The sequence below is a fragment of the Phocoena sinus genome, chromosome 14 (genome assembly GCF_008692025.1).
Source record: "Phocoena sinus isolate mPhoSin1 chromosome 14, mPhoSin1.pri, whole genome shotgun sequence".
NCBI classification, from domain to species: Eukaryota; Metazoa; Chordata; class Mammalia; order Artiodactyla; family Phocoenidae; genus Phocoena; species Phocoena sinus.
This window is the reverse complement of record NC_045776.1, coordinates 55,003,091-55,021,891: the sequence shown is the minus strand read 5'-3', so window position 1 is coordinate 55,021,891 and position 18,801 is coordinate 55,003,091. Positions and strand designations below refer to the sequence as shown.

Here is an 18,801-nt window from a genome sequence, read left to right as displayed (position 1 = left end):
AAGTTAAAAAGACTATCTTTTACTGTATTTCAATCTATTTACAGTCTCTAAAAGCCATATCCTCATATTAAAATTTATATGAAAAGAATACATGCCTTTAGTGTATTAAGTAGATACATATTAGCAATAATTTGAGGCAAGATAGAAAAGCTGAACTTGTCCTAAGGTCATAAATTTGAGTGATCCAATCAAGTGTGACCATGTTCAAGTTTCAGTAATTTATTTACGAAGACAAGTTTGGAATATTAAAAAAAACAAGAAAACCAAGTTGGCAAGGCTTCTTAGAATTTACCTTCTAGAAAAACCCCTCTATTGTTTCATTTTCCTTATCCCTATGCTGTTACTTAAATGTCTGTTCTCTGCAAGTCTGAGTACATTCCTATCGTGGGATTTGAGTCCATTTGTAAGTCATGGACTCAGTGCTTCAGAGTTCGTACGTTCTCCGGTGTCTATAAAATATTTCATTCAAGACTGCTTCCTTGACATTTGGTGAAAGCCTTGTAGTTGTGGTCTCCATCAATTTATCATGCTGCCCTTACTTGTCAGCTGTCCTATTGTGACCGTCAACCTTAAGTTACTCCTTTCCTTCAGCCACAAGGTGTCTGTTGAGTATTTTCTGCTTCCAGTCTCTGAATCATAAAACCCATCTAAGATGGCAGTCTGTTTTTAGTGAGAGGTCAAGACTTGCCACATTTTCCTCTCACTGAGACTGTTTAAACCTTGATCTCTGAATACTGCTTTTTCCTCTTTGGCCAGGTTCCAGATATAAACTTTATTTTTTGGTTCGATCCAAACCCACGTTTACCTTCCTGCAGTGTTAGGTCTATTTGTTAGTGTCTTGGTTTTATATATTGTATGGGCTATAGGTATACCATAGTATGAGCTCAGTGCCTAATTAAATCTCTCATTGGTTAAGCTACCCTGGGTGATAATTCTACAGCAAATTGCATTTCTTTTACAAAAACCGTCAAATGCCCCAAAAGACTACAAAAGCAAATTTTTCTAGGTCTGCAAAGAGAATAAATTGTCAACTCCCAGTGTTCTACTTATGAAGAGAAACAGCGGCTAAAGAATAGTTTAGGGCAGTGGTTCCCAAATTTGTTTATGTATTAGAATCACCAGGGGATCTTTAAAAAATTCCAAAATCCAAGCCACAGTTGTTTTTAAAGCTTTCCAGGTGATTCCAATGTGTAGATAAGTTTGAGAACTCCTGATTCAGAGTTTTAAAGTAGAGGGTCGGGCTTCCCTGGTGGCACAGTGGTTGAGAGTCCGCCTGCCGATGCAGGGGACACGCGTTCGTGCCCCGGTCCGGGAAGATCCCACATGCCGCGGAGCGGCTAGGCCCATGAGCCATGGCCGCTGAGCCTGCGTGTCCAGGGCCTGTGCTCCGCAACGGGAGAGGCCACAACAGTGAGGGGCCCACGTACTGCAAAAAAAAAGTAGACGGTCAGTCATCCACTTTCAGAAGAAGGGAACTTCAAGGGGGTAAGACGTGCAAGTTTGCACCTTGATACCTGAGGGCACACCTCATTCTTCAGAAGACTAAGGGTGGCAGAGAGCTGCAGCCTTAATGGCTTGAGATATCAAGGACCGAGTTGGGGTTGGTAGTGCAGATGAAGTTAGCAGAGGAATCCTGGAAAGCAAGGAAGAGCGGAAGGAGCAAACCTGAAACTCTGAATCCCAGTGAGTCCACTGAAAGGCAGCAGCTGGAAGCTTAAAGAACTGATCGGAGATCTGAGCTACTATCTACTACAGGGGAGAAGGAGACTGAGGTTTCAGTCCAGCCAAATGACTGGCTGCCAGAACAAAAATTAACACTCTTCAGAGGAATGTAGCAGAATCCAGAGTCCTTATTAATGTATCATCCATAATGTCCACTGTATAGTAAAACATCATCAGACAAGAAAAAAGTATCAATACCTGACTCCTACTGAAGCAAAATGCAGTCAAAAACTTAAAGTGAAGCCATTATAAGTAACTTATAGGAAAATATACTCTTATTTAATAGACTGACGGGGAATCTCAGCAGAGAAATAGCAATGATAAAAAAAGGACTAATTCTGCATGTGACAAATACAATAACTGATATCAAAATTCACTGGATGGCCTCAACAGCACTTTAGAGACAGTGGAAGAGTTGGTGAATTAAAAGTTAATACAAACGATCCAATCTGAAGATTAGAGAGAAGCAAGATTAAAGAAAAGAGACTTCCCTGGTGGCACAGTGGTTAAGAATCCACCTGCCAGTGCAGGGGACACGGGTTCGAGCCCTGGTCCAAGAAGATCCCACACACTGCGGAGCCACTAAGCCCGTGCACCACAACTACTAAGACTGTGCTCTAGAGCCCGCAAGCCACAACTACTGAAGCCCATGCACCTTGAGTCTGTGCTCCACAACAAGAGAAGCCACTTCAATGAGAAGCCCATGCATCACAACAAAGAGTAGCCCCTGCTCACCCCAACTAGAGAAAGTCTGTGTGCAGCAATGAAGACCCAACACAGCCAAAAATAAATAAATAAAATAAATAATTTATTTTAAAAAAAGATGAAAGAAAAACATGATAATCTCAGATAATGTACTGGAGTTCTAGAGATCTACTGGAGTTCTAGAAGGAGAGGAGAAAAGAGAAAAAATTTTTGAAGAAATAATGGCCAATATTTCCCAAATTTGGTAAAAAAACAAAACATAAACTTACAGATCCAAGCTCAACAAACCCCCAAGCAGGATAAACTACAATTATACCTAGACACATCATAGCCAAACTGCTGAAATACAAAGATGAAAGAGCCAGAGAAAGACATTACATACAAGAGAACAATGCTACAAGTGACAACTGATGTCTCTTCAGAGACAATGGAAGCCAGACAATAAATGCCTTTCAAGTGATGGAAAAAAACAACCCAGGATTCTATCTTCAGTGAAACTATCCTTCAAAGATGAAAGTAAAATAAAAGTCATTTTCAGTGAACAAAAATAGATGATCAGTCACCAGCAGGCCTCCACAATTCTCAAGAAAATTCAAGCTGAAGAGAAATGACGTGTCATTCAGACTCACAAGGAATGAAGAACATCAGAAATGGTAGATATTTAGCAAATATAAAAGACTATAGGGATTTCCCTGGTGGCACAGGGGTTAAGAATCTGCCTGCCGATGCAGGGGACATGGGTTCGAGCCCTGGTCTGGGAAGATCCCACATGCTGTGGAGCAACTAAACCTGTATGCCGCAACTACTGAGCCCACGTGCCACAACTACTGAAGCCCGTGTGCCTAGAGCCCATGCCCTGCAATGAGAGAGGCCACCACAATGAGAAGCCCGCACACAGCAATGAAGAGTAGCCCACCCACCGCAACTAGAGAAAGCTCACGTGCAGCGATGAAGACTCAATGCGGCCATAAATAAATAAATTTATATTTAAAAAAGACTATATACAGGCATACCTTGTCTTATTGCACTTTGCTTTATTGTGCTTTGCAGGTGTTGTTTTTGACAAATTGAAGGTTTGTGGCAACTCTGTGTCAAGTCTATTTGGTGGCACAGCATTCGTTCTCTTCGTGTCTGTGCCACATTTTGGTAATTCTTGCCGTATTTCAAACTGTTTCATTTTTATTCTATTTGTTACAGTGACCTGTAATCAGTGAGGTTTTTTTTTGCCACGCCGTGTGGCTTGTGGGATCTTAGTTCCCCAACCAGGGATCGAAACCACACCCTCGGCAGTGAAAGCCCAGAGTCCTAACCACTGGACCGCCAGGGCATTCCCTCAGTGATCTTTTTTTTTTTTTTTTTTTTTTTGCGGTAAGCGGACCTCTCACTGCTGTGGCCTCTCCCGTTGCAGAGCACAGGCTCCGGACGCGCAGGCTCAGCGGCCATGGCTCACGGGCCTAGCCGCTCCGCGGCATGTGGGATCTTCCCGGACCGGGGCACGAACCCGTGTGCCCTGCATTGGCAGGCGGACTCTCAACCACTGTGCCACCAGGGAAGCCCCCTCAGTGATCTTTGATGTTATTAAGTATTGCAAAAAGATTGTGACTTGCTGAATGCTGAGATGATGGCTAGTACTCTTTATCAAATAAAGGATTTTTAAATTAAGGTATGTACATTTTTTATTGCACATTTAATAGACTACAGTATAATGTAAACATAACTTCTATATGGACTGGGAACCAAAAAATTTGTGTGACTCACTTTGTGATATTCACTTCATTGGGGTGGTTTGGAACCAAACCCACAATATCTCCAATGTATGCCTGTATACATTCTCTTTTCTCTTAATTTTTAAAAAAGACACATGCCTGTTTCAAACAAAAATTATAACATTATACTGTTGGATTTATCAGGTATAGCTATTATATATGAAAAACAACAAAAAAAGAAGAGAGTAAATGGAACCATACTGTTCTAAGTTTCTGTATTCTGTATGAGGTTGTATAATATTAATTCTAAGTTGACTGTGATAAATTAAAGATGTATACTGTAATCCCCTAGAACAACCATTAAAAACAATATAGGGCTTCCCTGGTGGCACAGTGGTTGAGAGTCCACCTGCTGATGCAGGGGACATGGGTTCGTGCCCTGGTCCGGGAGGTTCCCACATGCCGCGGAGTGGCTGGGCCTGTGAGCCATGGCCATTGAGCCTGCGCGTCCGGAGCCTGTGCTCCGCAACGGGAGAGGCCACAACGGTGGGAGGCCCGTGTACTGCAAAAATACAAATAAAAAAACAATATAATTTGAAAGCCAATAGAAAAATCACAACAAAATATTCAACTAACCCAAAAAAAGGCAAGAAAAGAGGAACAGAGGGAGGAAAAAAATCCAAATGGTAAACTGAATCCAAACGTATTAGTAGTTATATTAAATATAAACCAACTAAACACACCAAGTAAAAGGCAGAGATTGTTAGGCCAGTTAAAAAAGCACGACCCAACTACATGTTATCTTAAAGAGATGAACTTTAAATACAAATTAAGTTAGGGCTTCCCTGGTGGCACAGTGGTTAAGAATCCACCTGCCGGTGCAGGGGACACAGGTTCAAGCCTTGGTCCAGGAAGATCCCACATGCCATGGAGCAACTAAGCCCGTGCACCACAACTACTGAGCCTGCACTCTAGAGCCCGTGAGCCACAACTACTGAGCCAGCGAGCCACAACTACTGAAGCCCATGCACCTAGAGCCCGTGCTGTGCAACGAGAAGCCACCACAGTAAGAAGCCCCAAAAAAGAGTAGCCCCCACTTGCCACAACTAGAGAAAGCCCGTGCGCAGCAATGAAGACCCAATGCAGCCAAAAATAAATAAAAAAAATTTAAAAAACACAGGTTAAAAGTAAACAAATGAGAAAAGATATTTCATGCAAATACTAAGCAAACAGTTATTTCTATTTGGCTCCAATTTGAATAAACACTTTTTTACATGTACCTTTCCAATTACATTTGTTACACACCAGTTATTTATCAACCTGGATCCATTTGGGGTGATTCTTTTTTTTTAATGTTTGGGTTTCATTTGACCCTTGACATTTATTTTTCTTTTAAATCACTCACATGACTGCTTTCTCCCCTCCCCCACCCAGTATGATTAATGAAATGTCTTATCAAGGGAAGCCTTTCAGGATTTGCTGGTCTCTCTTATCTGTACTCAAAGGATTTCGGCATTTGATCTAGCTATTAAAGCAGGTAATGATTCTTAATCCCCTTTGATTTTTCATTCATTCTTATTTGTTTACTTTGCTCCTTTTATGTCCATTATTTCCTTTTTGGTTTTGTCTATTTCTGCAACTCTGAGGTGGGGCTAGCCCACTGGCGGCTGATGAGCCCTTCAAAGCTGCACCCCCCCCACAGGCTAGAGGCACCACCTTCTCCTCCCTTGTTTTTTCTTCCAACTCCTGGTTGTCCTCATCAGTTTTTCTCTTCCACTTAGAGAAGAAGTCTTTGAGTTTAGCTCTTTCTACAGTAGGCACCTTCTAAACAGAATTTCAAAATTAGACAAACTTAAGTTTGGAAGAGTTTTCCTACATTCTTTAAACAATACTAAAGCTCTAATGCTCCCTCAAACTTAGACAATTCACAGCTGGGGCAGGGCTGGAAAGAACATGACTATAATAACAAAGAAACCTCATACTAAGCATGACTACAAAGAATGGTTTTGTGGCATGTGACAAATCTGCTCAAGTGAAAGGAACACCACCAATTCCCTTCTAGCCATCCTGGCTTCATCAAGAATTGCCTATCCCAACAAACTCCACTTGTGTATGCCACCACTTTTCACAAACCGTGACCTTAGGAAAGAAACCTAATAAACTAACAGTCCCATGGGAGACAGAACCCCACTGCTTTAACCACTTTAGACAATGTTTTAAAAGATGCTTTTAAATGTAAAGGCCATACCTAACTGGACCACTGAACAAAAATTATTTTAGACAGTAACATGCAAGAGGCAATACTAAGAACTGCTTGGGTTGTTGTTTACTTCTGAAAACTTGAGCCATGATCAGGTGCTTTAAGATCTTCCTTTTCAACGTGGGTCATGTCTTAAAATACGCAGACTAGGTCACCAAGGGATTTAGTGGTTAGCTAAACACCAATGGAAACGATTCATTCCAACTTGCAGTTTTGAGTAAAGATTTAAGGGCCTGCTATGCCTCCTATCAAGAGTAAATTATCACACATCCTGTTTATACAGCCTGGCTTGTCCACAGGTCTTCAAAGAGCTGGTGACACCCCCCTAACTCACACTCCACCCTACCCCCAACTTCCTGCTCGTTGGGGTGCTATATTCCTACTGATTTTTAAGAAGTGCCTCCCTCAACAAAATACTCTGCATTGCAGTACTTTTTAAAGAAAATACTTTATTACGTTATGAAAAAAATGCATCAATCAACTAGATTCATACTTGTTTGAAAAAAAAATTGAAAATTTATTAATTAGACAGTATGTGGGCATCCTGTTCCACATGGGAATGAGAAGATGCTATAGGTTCTCTAAGTATTGCACAGTCTGAAAAAGACACCAACAAAAAAAAGGGGAGGGGAAAAAAAAATCACATAATCTTGGGAACCACCTCACATTATGAATAATCTACCAAGAAACATTTAAAAAAGAAAACCCTTTGTTTCTACAGTAGCTTTGAGTTTATAGTTCTTGGAATGACTGTATTCCATTGACAACATCTCAGTAACAGGAAGCTTCATTTTAGCAATCCCATGTGCAAATATTAATAAAAAAATATATAAAATAATGCAATTCACCTCTTGCCATCATCCCAGCAATCATAACATTTCTGAGAACTGTTTTGCTTGAAAAAAGGGGTTAAGCCATAAGTTTTGCCTGAAGCTCCATTTCTGCAGCCCGTTTGAGTGCAACATCTACCAGAAGCTGAAATCCACTAAAATCTTGGTTGAGGTCCGGTGGAGTAGGGGGAGGAGTGTTGAAAAGACCACTCTGTGTGTGTGCACTTGGTCCAGATTTACACGTGTCCTCTGGGTACATGAGGGAGGTGTCTGTAAAGCTGCTGGCTGCCATCTGCTGTATATCTGTGTTTTGTCCCACACCAACTGACTGGCAGAGAGAGAAAGGCACATCTTTCAATGCAGTCACAGTGGTATGACAGATAACTGATGGACGAGCCAAAATGGATCCCGGGGATGATGGCTTAGGAGACAGTGGCCTCCCTAGGGCTGGGTTGGGTCCAGCTGTACAGGAGTGAAAAGGGCTCTCCTCTAGAGCCGGCATGAAGTTTCTGATGCCTGTTGCTGACTCCACAGAGCTGGCTTCAGATATCTTGGCCCCTCGGCGGGAAATTGTGAACTGATTTGGATCTTTGCCATCCTTTCTCAGCATGTCGGGGAGGAGCCTGCGCCGGGCGTTGATAAACCAGTTACAGACCTGAAATCATACGGGGATGTTTTAGACGCTTTAACACTCCGCCAACACGCCCGAGAACCTTCTTGGGGGTGCCTTACTGCTCTCTCTCTTTGCATTCAAGGAGGCATGAAAAGGCTTAACGGGACCTACAAAGTTATTTAGAGGTATTTGAGCCCAGCCAAGAAAAGAGAGGTGTTTCCTGTCATAAACCTCCTCTTTTTCTAATACAAATCCCCTTTTTGGTCTCTCATCATCCTTAAACCTTTTCAGGAGAAAGGAAAAGAAAGGTATACATTCTCAAACGCCTGAAAATGATTTTAGAGACGGAATTTTACCTTTTAACTCTCCCCATATTAACCTGTTATCTACTGCCCCAGCATTTAAGTTAATCAACTACAGGAAAACCTTTCCTGTATGAAAAGAGCCACTCCTCCCAGTTACTGATTTTTCCCAGTTCAAATGACAATGTCAACAGACAGAACATGAATTACCTCACTGAAGTCTGAACTTGTTTAAATATCAAACCAGTTTCCTGGGCAATAGAGTACGATTTAACCTCCTTCTTATGTTTGTTGCATAAAGGAAGGCTCTTTTAGGCATTAAAGGGAATGCTATTTGACAGATGACTGTCAAGTGTTTCTGTTTCTCTACATAGCCAGTTATTAGCTGTTAGCACTATAAAAACTTTACAAGAAAAAGATATGCCCCCTCCCCCTTTTTTTGAGTGGGGAGGCACTTAATGCCTTGCTATACAGGAATGCTATAAAGCGACTTTGGGGGGAAAAACCCACCACACCCCCAGGCATACAGCTGGTGTTCCTTTCCCTTACCTGTAGTGTAGAGAGGTGTGTTTGTTGGGACAGTAATGCTTTTTCTTGCTCTGAGGGGTAGGCATTGTATCGGTGTTCATACAGCCAATCGCGGAGAATCTGAACGGATTCCTTGGGCAGGTTGCCCCTCCGCCTTCTCTTGCCTGAGCCCGCAGAAGAGGAGAGGTCCAGGGGGCTGTCCATGCTGTCATCATCCTCGGTCTCACTGCCAGACGCGGCAACAACACCTAGAGAGGACAGAGGCCAGCCGTCAGCCACTGTTATCAGCAAAGCTCACCTCTTTTGACCACTCAGCACAACTGTGTTTTCTCAACTCTTGAGAGCCAAACAAGCGAAGAACGGGTGTTTTCCGTCCTGAAACACCAGAGCTCATGTGAAATCTCAAGAGTAATTCGACTAGCAGCATATTCTAGATTCCCAGCCCACCCGCAGATTCCCTTTCGTACCCATTTTCCTATAGGATTCAACATCTCACATTCCTTTTCAATGATGCTCAGAAATGTCTAATCCAGCAAGTGAGACAAAGCTGCACCTAAAGCGAATAGCTTGCCACGTGTGAAACAGGAAAGGTGTCATAAGCAGACGGGATGCGTCTGACAACCTTCTCCGTGAGGTCATTGCTAACTAGGAAAAAGAATCCAACTAATATACCTTTGAAACACTGTTCCTCCTCCCTCTTCCACTGAAGCTTTTGAAATAAAAAGGAAGATTTTTTCCACTGATATAAGCCAAGAAAATTACACTTGTAACCCAGTTAGTAGTCTAAAGATAAAATGCATGGCAGATTTTTCTGCCAATTCCTTTTCTTTTCCTTTTCATTGCTACCTCCATTTATTCAAAACTAGACACCTACTTTTAATGGACAGTACTAGTCACTTTTTACTAAATGCAAACAACCACTGAAGTTTTCAGTTTCACTGCATAAAAATATTCTTCTGTTTTTAGTACTTAATGTAAGAGGTCAAAAGATGCCTAGTAGTGAATAAACTTTAAAACTTCCATAAATTTCAACTGCCAGTTTAATCCGAACCCAGGATACTACATATCAATAAGCAGAGATCAGCTTTAAATCGTTACATGACAAAGAAAACTGAATATGCAACCCCCAGAGGAAACTCTCTTTTGTTTACAAGCGCTTTAATCCTACCAGAAATTTTTAAAAAGTCACACCCATAGAGAATATTTAAATCACACATAGACTGGGTTCTACAAAAATCGGACTTGGCCCTTTTAGACATTTAAAGATGATTTTGAACTTTAACCCTTCCCCGTTTCAAATCCACAAAAGGCTACTCAGACTAAAGACGTATATTCTCATTTTTGAAGACAATTTAGAATTTTTAAAACATAAATAAATTATAAACTATAGTATGCTTGAAAAACCAGTATTTCTAAATTTTTTTTTTTTCAGTATTTCTATATAAAGGAAATTAAAGTAGCATGACATTTAAAGGTAGGCACTCTTAACTTTGTCGACACAAGCTCAAGTGGTTTTCCTTGATAGGAAATAAAAACAGAATATTCCTCAGAGTGATAAACCATTCAATGTATCTTAAAGGAACTTTCCCCAAACCCCATCCTTTCAAAGCATTTTAACACAATGAAACTCAAAAAGCTACTCATTCCAAGATTTGTTGATGAGCTAGCTCATCAGTTAATTGAGTCTAACTCTTCTTGGTGACACATTTTCAGTTTTGGACTGCAGGGGGCAGAAGGTGCTGGAGGGAGTGTCCGCAAAAAAGGCAGAACCTTCCAAAGACAAAGTAAAGCAAGTTCTAACAAAAGAGTAGGATGATCTTGCAAATTCACTTTGGCTCAAGGCTTAATTAACAAACAGCCATCAGTAAAAGGCCCAGCAATCCTAAATTTTAACAGCAGCTGCGTATCTGATGTTTTTCAACCCAGATTTCATTAAACTGCTTAAAAAGAAAGAAAAAAAAGGAGGCACATTTAAAACTGAAAGTGCTTTCACTGTTGAGAAGATGAGAAACTTTTAAAACCTGTGTTGAAACTTGGGTGAAAAACTATTAACAAAAAAACCTTAAGAAATTATAAAGGTTCCTGTTTTACATTTGCTCTGATAAAGAAATCTTAACTTTTAAAAACGTGTCAAGTAACTGAATGACTAAAGCAAATGTGAATAGAGCAATTTGTTTAAACTCTTCAAAAAGTCTGAAAAGTCAGAACTTCTCTAGGCTATTAACCCCACCACCCCTTTTTAACGTTTTAGAAACAGTGTTAAAGTCTGCTCACTGAACAGTGAATTCCCAACTGTAAATTGACAATCACAAATAGTTTGAAACAAACAAAAAACCCCTAAAGCCTGTCCTTTGATCTGCTCACTTAGTTTGACAAGAAGCCTGATCTTTCAAAACAGGCTAGTGACACAAAAGCAGGTTTCAGTTAAGCAACACCAAACTGCAGCGACTTTACTCTGTTCTCAGTTCATTTAAATAAAAGAGCAGCCAGGCCTCCGGACCTCTTAACAAATATTTCCAATATGTGCACAAAAGCTGACGGAACAGGAAGTTAAGACTTCAATTCCTTGGCTGTGCCAGCTGATATTTCACTACAGCAAACCACGTTTGCTGCTGTCAGGACTGTTTTCATTAAAACTCTCCCTCCGGATTGTGGCTCAACTTGGAAAAACAAAGACTTTTCCAAGTTACTCATTTCCTATTGTAACAGAGCTTTGGAACACTCTCCCGGTTACGACTTGTTTCCAAACGTTTTACTCTGCTCACACTTTAAAAAATGTGGTGGTCGGGGGCGGGGGGGCGGTGCGGGGGGATCACAAGCCTCTTTTACTCCATCCACATACAAGGAAATTTGTTTAGAAAGCCACAAGATGCTCTATGAATCCCATAGCCCTAAAAAGCATTTTTTTTTTTCCTGAGTAGTAACAGGGGGAGGGGCAGAGCCCGGGGTGGTGGCAGAGAGACAATGGTTGTGAAGTTGTACTCTTTTTTTTTTTTTTTTTTTTTGTGAAGTTGTACTCTTAAAAAAAAAAAATCTGGAAGAGACTAGAAAAGGATCTGGGAATAACAATAACCGAAAGCAACGCTTAAGGGTAAAAATAGGAAAAAGCAAACCTAACCTAACAGGTTTCCTGATCAGAACATCTCAGGAGAAGCGACGGGAAACGTACTTAACCCGCCAGGCACTAAATCCAAGGAGCGCTAGGATGAACCCAGCCGCAGAAGTTTGAAGCAAGAATCCCACATCGTCAGAAACCAGGAGCAAAGAGATTTAGGGGGTTTTCCTCAACGAATCTCCTTGCTTGTTTGAAAATCTTTTGGAGAGATCTTTTGGGCATTCTCAGTTTTCTAAGACGAGACACTATTGTCACAAAGCAGTCTTACCAAATCCCCGGCTCCGCGATTTTTAAAGTGCTTTTGTTTTCAACAAAACTTGAAAAGATTTTCACTGACTTTTATAAAACGGACAGTCCAACTCGGCGAGCCAGATCTCTTCCGGAGCCCTAGCGGAGGCCACTGGGCGCGGGGCCCCCAGGTGGCTGGAGGCTGGGGCGGGGGCGGGCAGGACCTAGAGGGACTCGCCGAGGGAGGAGCCCGGCCCCGCCGGCCCGGGAGCTTTTGTTCCGCCAACTCCTCGGCCCCCGCTGAAGTCGCCCCTCCGACCGCACGAGTGAGAGCAAACCCAGGCCTTGGAGTTTCAGATTACAAGAAGAAACTGAAAACGGGGCCGTGAATCTCAACCTCCTCAGGGGCCTGCCCACCCGCAGAGGATTTGCCAGGAAAACCTAAAAAGGGAAAGAAACCCGGGCAACCTCGGCAGTCTCCGCTCCCCCGCAAGGGCTCCGAACCAGTCGCGAAGTTTCCCCTCCAACACGTCACCTTTCATTGTTTCCATGAGTCGACGCGGTAGCAGTACCTCGCGCCCCGGGGCAGCGCGCCCCGAAGATTCCCCAGGGACCGGCGGGTTCCTGCCCCGTCCCCTGGCTGGGGTGGGGGGAGGGCGCCGAGAGAGGGGTGCCGGGAAGGACGGGGGGGCACCGGCACAATAACGGAGAGGGGGGAACCCCAGAGCCTTACGGGTGGTCGGGGAGGATCATCACAGCCTTCCCCGCCAGAGCCCGAACAATGGGGGGAGCCCACCCCGGCGCAAGCCCAGCTCTGCTCTGCTCTCGGATCACAAGACGCACCCGTCAAAAACAACCCAACTTGTCTCAGTCAGTTCACCAGGAGGGAGAGAACGCCTTCCAGGGACGATCTGGACCGGTCAGCCTTCCACGAGTAGACCTGGTCTCCCTGGGCGCCCCCGGGCGCTCCCCGCGCGCCTCTTCTCGCCGAGCCCAGTTAAACGTCCAAACCTCTGAGCCCCCGCTCTCGTCCTTCAGGGTCCCCGGGGAGAGGACGCGCGGGGAGTTAGTTCCACTACAACTACCAAGGCCCCGGGGTGGACGTTTAGTTTGACTCCCGCCCGCAAAGCGGGAGGTGGGGAGCTCTGCGTGTTTCAAAGGCACCAGCCCAGGATCAAACGAACAGAAATCCAAGGTGAAAATGTGGCCGAGGGAACCCTCTCGGCTCCGAGGCTACCCTCTCGGCTCCGAGGCTGCCCCACTCTAACGGGAGTCTGTTCTAACCGTATTCGCTCGACGAGTCTGAAAGAATGTGGAGCTGGAGAAACTCTGGCCGCAGCTGGGCATGCGCAGTAGTCACCCCTCCCCCCACCCCGCCCGCGCTGGCTTCCCCGAGCGATTAACTTCTGTTTTGAACCACTCGACATAAATCACAACAGAAAAGCCAACTCCGGCCCACGACGGAACATTCGGGGGTACCTCCCTGCTAGGGACTGAAAAGTTAACTTCAAAAGGGAGTTAAAATTCTTTGACCTTTCGTGGTGGTGTCTTTTTTTTCTCTTTTTCTTTCTGTGTATTTTGTTTTTAAACCAGACTGACGGCAAGTTTTAGCTATAAAGCTTCCAGAACGCTTCGTGGAAACAATGACAGACTCACTCTTTGCATGTCACACTTGAACTCATTCTGACTGCACGCCGCTTGCCCGCAGTCCTAACTCTTCCTCTTGCCCCAGATACATCGTGGGAAAACTTGTAGAGGCTGGGAATTCTGAAGTCTAGCTTTCCAAAGGGACCGACACTCGGGGGCGACCTGGGGTCCAGAGTCGCCTTCCTCTGATGGTGTAAACGCCCCATCCCTGGAGAAGACGTGCCCGGCCCAGCCGGGAGTGAGCGGGGTCCCAGGAGCCCAACTTTGAGACAAAGGCGCCGCGGCTCCGCCAGCCGGGCCCCCCAGGGTCCCAACGGCGAAAAGCGGGGCAGGGATGCCCCCGACCCGGACCCCACTCCCCCGCCCGCGAGAAAGAGCAAGAAGCCACGCGGCGAGCGTGGGGTGTCTGCGGAGACAATGAAACTTGGAGGCGCACAAACAAGGCGGCGAGCGTGTTTCTTGACAACGTGCCAGCAGCGTGGAGAGGCCCGTCTCCCCACAACAGCCCCTCGGGTGTTGTGTCTAAGAAGGAAACAACAACTGCCATTTCAGACGCAGCCTCAACAAAGAGAACGGCCGCCGCTCGGGCCTGCGAGCCCCGGGGCGGAAAAGTCCACCAAGTCACTCTCGCCCCGAACCCAGCGCCGCCCCTCAAGCACGTTTCCCTGGGACTCGCGTCCACGGCGCGCGCAGCCCGCGAGCCTTACCTTTCTTGCTTTTCATTCTGGAGCTCCCCTTCCAGCGCGAGGCGACGCTGGGGTCTCCAGGGGCTAGGAGCGAGGGCGAAGGGGCCGAGCGATTGTCCTCCTTCCCCGCCGACTCTCCCGTAACTTGTAGGACGCGCTCCAGCCGTTATTGCTAAACAAGGCGCTCGGATCCCAGGCTCCCGCTCCTTGGGTGGAATTCAAGTGACACTTGGGCTTCCTACGGCCGGAATCTTCTGGCAGCCGGCCGGGGGCTCCCCCTCGCCCAACTCGCTCCCCTCCCCACTCCGCTCCTTTGTTCCCCGCTCCTGCTCGGCGCACCTCGGCGCTGTCAGAGTGAGCGAGACGAGGAGGGAAGGTACAGGAGGTCCTGCCTCCGCCCCCAGCCGCCCGCCCCGTCCCCCGCCCGCCCAGCCGCTCCTCCGCCCCTCCGCCCCTCCCCCGCACCTTCCAGCCGCGGAGGACGGCACCGAGGGCCGCGGCCGCGCCGCCTCACCCCGCGTCCCCGGGCCGCTGTCACCCGTCCCTCGTGGGGGCGGCCGAGCCCAGAAACGCGATCGCTGCTCCCCACTGCGCGCACGCCGCCTGCATCCCCGGCTCGGCGGCGGCGACACCAGCCGAGCGCCCCGAGTTTCTACTTTAGGCCTTTCTTCCCGGGCCTGGCGAGGGTGCCTTTGGTTAGGAAATTGCAACAGATGGAAAAGAGGCTGTCTCCTCCTCCCCCTCCTCCACCCCAGGGAAGAAAAGGCTCCCCTTTCGTTTTTGACAGCTGCCCCAACTCCACCGTCCCCGCTCTGGCAGCAGGAGAAGACAGCGGCTGCTGGTTCAAGGGGCGGGGCTCCGTAGGAAAAGTATTCGGGACAAGAACCAACTTCTTCCAGAATGCGCGGCTGCCATTGACACGCGGGCGCGGCGCGGCGCACCCTTCTCCTCCGGGGGCTCTTCCTCCACAGCCACAGTGGGGGGCGGGGGGGGGAGGATGAGGCACAGACACCCCGGGTGAAAGTCTGTTCCCCCCGGCTAAAGCTGCGAGTTCCGGACTGGATTGCAAGGCAGTTTCGAAATCTAACATGTTGCGGACAGACACTTGTCATGCTCACATGCTCTTTAAAAGTCTCTGCCCGGGGACGGCCCGGACGCGCGCCTGCCCCGCCTAGACTCGGCCTGACGTCCGCACCCCCGGACCCGGGCAGCTGTGCCGCCTTTATGGGAAGGGGGCTACCACCCCCGGGGGCGCTCATCTGTTTCGGTAAACAGAGTCTACTTTTAGGACTTATATCCTGCTAGGGGACCCTTTTCTCCCCACCCCCCCACCCCCGGTACTTCAAACAGAAACTAACCATTAAGTAAATACATGTTCCTGTCGCTTTAATTTGGTTGAGAGGAAGACTCCAGTAGGAGTTCCTAGATGAAATTACCCTTTAAAAAGACTTCTCCTCTCCTCTCCTTTTCGCGTGTTTGTCCCCTTCGTCGTTTTGAAGTAAACGAACTGTCACATTGCCACATTAAGACTTTCCCCATCACTTAAAAAAAAAAACAGCCCAAACGTAAATAATTTAGCCTAATAGAGACGTCAGCTCCCGAGTCAGCCTCCAGTTTCTGCTCTGTGCTAGTTTTTGTTTTGTAATCTCTGTGAAGAACCCGGCAGAAGCTCCGTGGAAATAAGGTTCAACCTAAGGAGGAATAAGGCAGCCAAACGATGACTAACTAGATTTTGGAGCCTCTGTTTTAGGATTACACTGAAAATTAAAGCCAGCCTCCCACCCACTCACCCTCCCCCAAAAAAGACACCCCCGCCCCGAGAGTGAATAAGGCCAGAGTTTACAAAGCTTGGGTGGTTTTTTCCAATTACAGGACTTACAATGAATAAACAAGGAAAACAGCGTCAGTCTAAAGAAGGGAACGACCTTACGATTATTTTTTTCCTGTGGTGTGCCGACTGCTCGGCACCTAAGAGAACACACATCTAAAACGACCAAGCGGGGAACATGGTCCTGGGGGAAACCACCAGCCTGGAGGGGCTCCCCTGTAACTTGCCGGAGCGCAGTTCCTTCCCGGCCTGGCGGCAGATGAATCAGCGGCTGCGCCCGCGCGCAAGACAGATGTGGGGCGGGGAGGGGCCCGTTAGAGGGCCGCTCCGCTCCCGCGTTTGAAGGGTTGTTTGTTACTGGGATTGGTGGCTCACATCCGTTAGGGACCGGGAGAAGGGGGAGGAGGGACGCAGGAGGAGGAGCCGGACCGCCGGCGCTGCGCCTCAGCGGTCGGGGTGGCAGGAGCCTCGTCTGGAGCCGGTTACTGGGGAGACGCTTTGTTTGCTAACTTCGAAAGCCGCTTCGGCTGCCTCGGCCTCTTTCGAAGCCGGTCCACGAAACCCGCCTTCGGGTCGGCTTAACCCTCCCCCTGGGCCGTTTGCACCAGCGCGAGGCAAAACAGTTTCCTTCTTCCGCGTGGTTCTCCGCGGCCACGCGGTGGCTCTCATTATGTACACAAAGGTATCTTTTCCTTCGTCTAAGTGAACTTGGCTGATTATTGCGATTCTCAAGCAGCCGAGATGGAAACCGAGGGTTGCAGGGAGTTTATAGCTAGAAAACAAACTTTACCGGGGAAGGGACGCCGAGAATTAAAAGCCTCTTTTCAAATGGCCAGGAGGAGAAAGTCGAACGTTCAACTCTCTCGCTGGAGGTCCGGCTTGGTCCGGGCAATGCTCACCTTTGGCTCGAGCGAATCACACCGAAGCAGCTATTAAAGCTGGCGAGATGCTCCCGAGAGGAACACGGGCCCCCTCCCCCGGGTCGATGTCCTCCCTCCCACATCCTCAAGGCCCGTCCCAAACTTGTTTGAAGCTGTGGATTGTTGGTGCATTCTGGGAAGAAAGTGCCTGGAGTCTGCGTAACACAGGCCAGGAAAACAACCCGAAAGAGTGGGCTTGAAAAACCAGCAGTTGCTTAGGATATTTTTGTTTATTTGCTTTTCTCAAGGTGGAAAAACAAGTTTCAGTTCTGGCTCTGTGAGTCCCGAAATATCCCAGGTAGGGCCTCTCGGTGAAACCGATCCAGTGTCCTCTAAGATTCTTCCCAGTGCCTGGGGGGAGGAAATGTGGATTCACATTTACTATGTATTATTTGCTGAATTCATGTGGATGTTAATTATACTGGAAAATTGCATGAATGAAAAGTGAGAAAGTGTTTGGTACTTGATCGTCGTTTTGCACCATTATTTTTTCCCTCCAGGCACACAGTTCCATTTGGTGTCTTATCTTCCCAGGCTGCCTCAAGGCCAAGACAAGACACAGAGTTAAGTTACTTTTCACAGCTGCAAACCCTTCAAAAGCAAAAACTCAAAAAGAAACTTGGAAAGGCACATAAGCCAGAAAAGTGTATCAATACTTGCAGTTATTATTTTGATACGTGGTCCATCAAGTGATTGAAGACTATTTATTTCCTTCATCTCAGTGACCGCTGATAAAGCCTGATTCCACGGGGCACTGTCTTACGCCGAGGAATGATGACTCACGGTCACTGGATCCCTTTTGCTTCTCCTCTCTGGGGAACAGATATTTTTATAAAATATGCAGACTGCGGGGCTCCAAGCACTGCACAAGGCTTCTATAATCATCTCTTGACATCTCAGGTCAGGGGGTCCTAGGCTGCTTAAGGAGAAGCCAACCATTGTCTTTTCAAGGGCCTGGGGCTGGGCTACAACCACCAAGTGGTGATTTTATCTGTCCCATCAGCATGACTCTCCTCCCCTTAGTTACATGAATAATGTAACTTGTGCTACTACTTTTGTTTGTAATCACTTTTCTCCTGGCCTGCATTTCCCTTCCCAGCCCTTTTTTCCCTCTGCAGCACAGGCCTCATTTTTCTTTCCCTAGAGGGGATTTGAACTCAACGGGACAAAGCAGAAAGATAATTGTTCAGCACGGCCTCTAACCTCTCTATTCTCAACGTCATGATCTGTACTGTGTTTTACAGTTTAGGAAACAATTTAAATGACCTCATTTAATACTCAAACTAGTAAGCTAGGTTATTATTTTTTTCCTAAAGTGAAGATAGCACATCCAAATATAACAAAGCTAAAAGGCATAAAACCAAGTACTGGACATAAATTACCTGACTGAAAATCAAGTGTGCTCGCATCATCTGTGGAGGGTCTGGTGGATGTGGAAGGCAGTGTGGGGCAGAGACTGACCACAGATTACAACACCAGGGCCACCTGAGCACATGGAGGTTGCTCTAAAACCTGTCTCTTCTCTGAAATCTACCTGGAGTTTTACCAGAGGCTCTCTTCCAACCTGCCTGCTTTTTGTGCTTTTCTTCTTTCCTCATTTTTTAATTACAAAAAAAGGGGCGGGGTGGGGTGGAGGGAAGACTGTTCTCAAAAATCCAAGCAAGAAAGAAGTATACATAGTGAAATAGGAAAGACCTCTTAATCGACCCCT

The 18,801-nt window shown here is 46.4% G+C and overlaps 1 protein-coding gene across 3 annotated transcripts; it reads right to left on the bottom strand.

Moving 5' to 3' along the window:
* Positions 1–6,822: 6,822 nt before the first annotated feature.
* Positions 6,823–15,348, bottom strand: TGIF1 (TGFB induced factor homeobox 1). Of its 3 annotated transcripts, none has more exons than XM_032603270.1 (4): positions 14,808–15,348; positions 14,364–14,548; positions 8,688–8,914; positions 6,823–7,878 (listed from the first exon to the last, which is right to left on the bottom strand). In XM_032603270.1, the coding sequence occupies exons 2-4, from the start codon at positions 14,377–14,379 to the stop codon at positions 7,303–7,305; spliced, it is 819 nt and encodes a 272-aa protein (XP_032459161.1). In that variant the 5' UTR covers positions 14,380–14,548; positions 14,808–15,348; the 3' UTR covers positions 6,823–7,302. The 3 variants fall into 3 exon arrangements, with proteins under 3 accessions (XP_032459161.1, XP_032459162.1, XP_032459163.1); XM_032603271.1 differs by having other exon boundaries at positions 14,857–15,348; XM_032603272.1 differs by lacking the exons at positions 14,364–14,548; positions 14,808–15,348 and adding an exon at positions 12,853–13,309.
* Between the last annotated feature and the right edge of the window lie 3,453 nt (positions 15,349–18,801).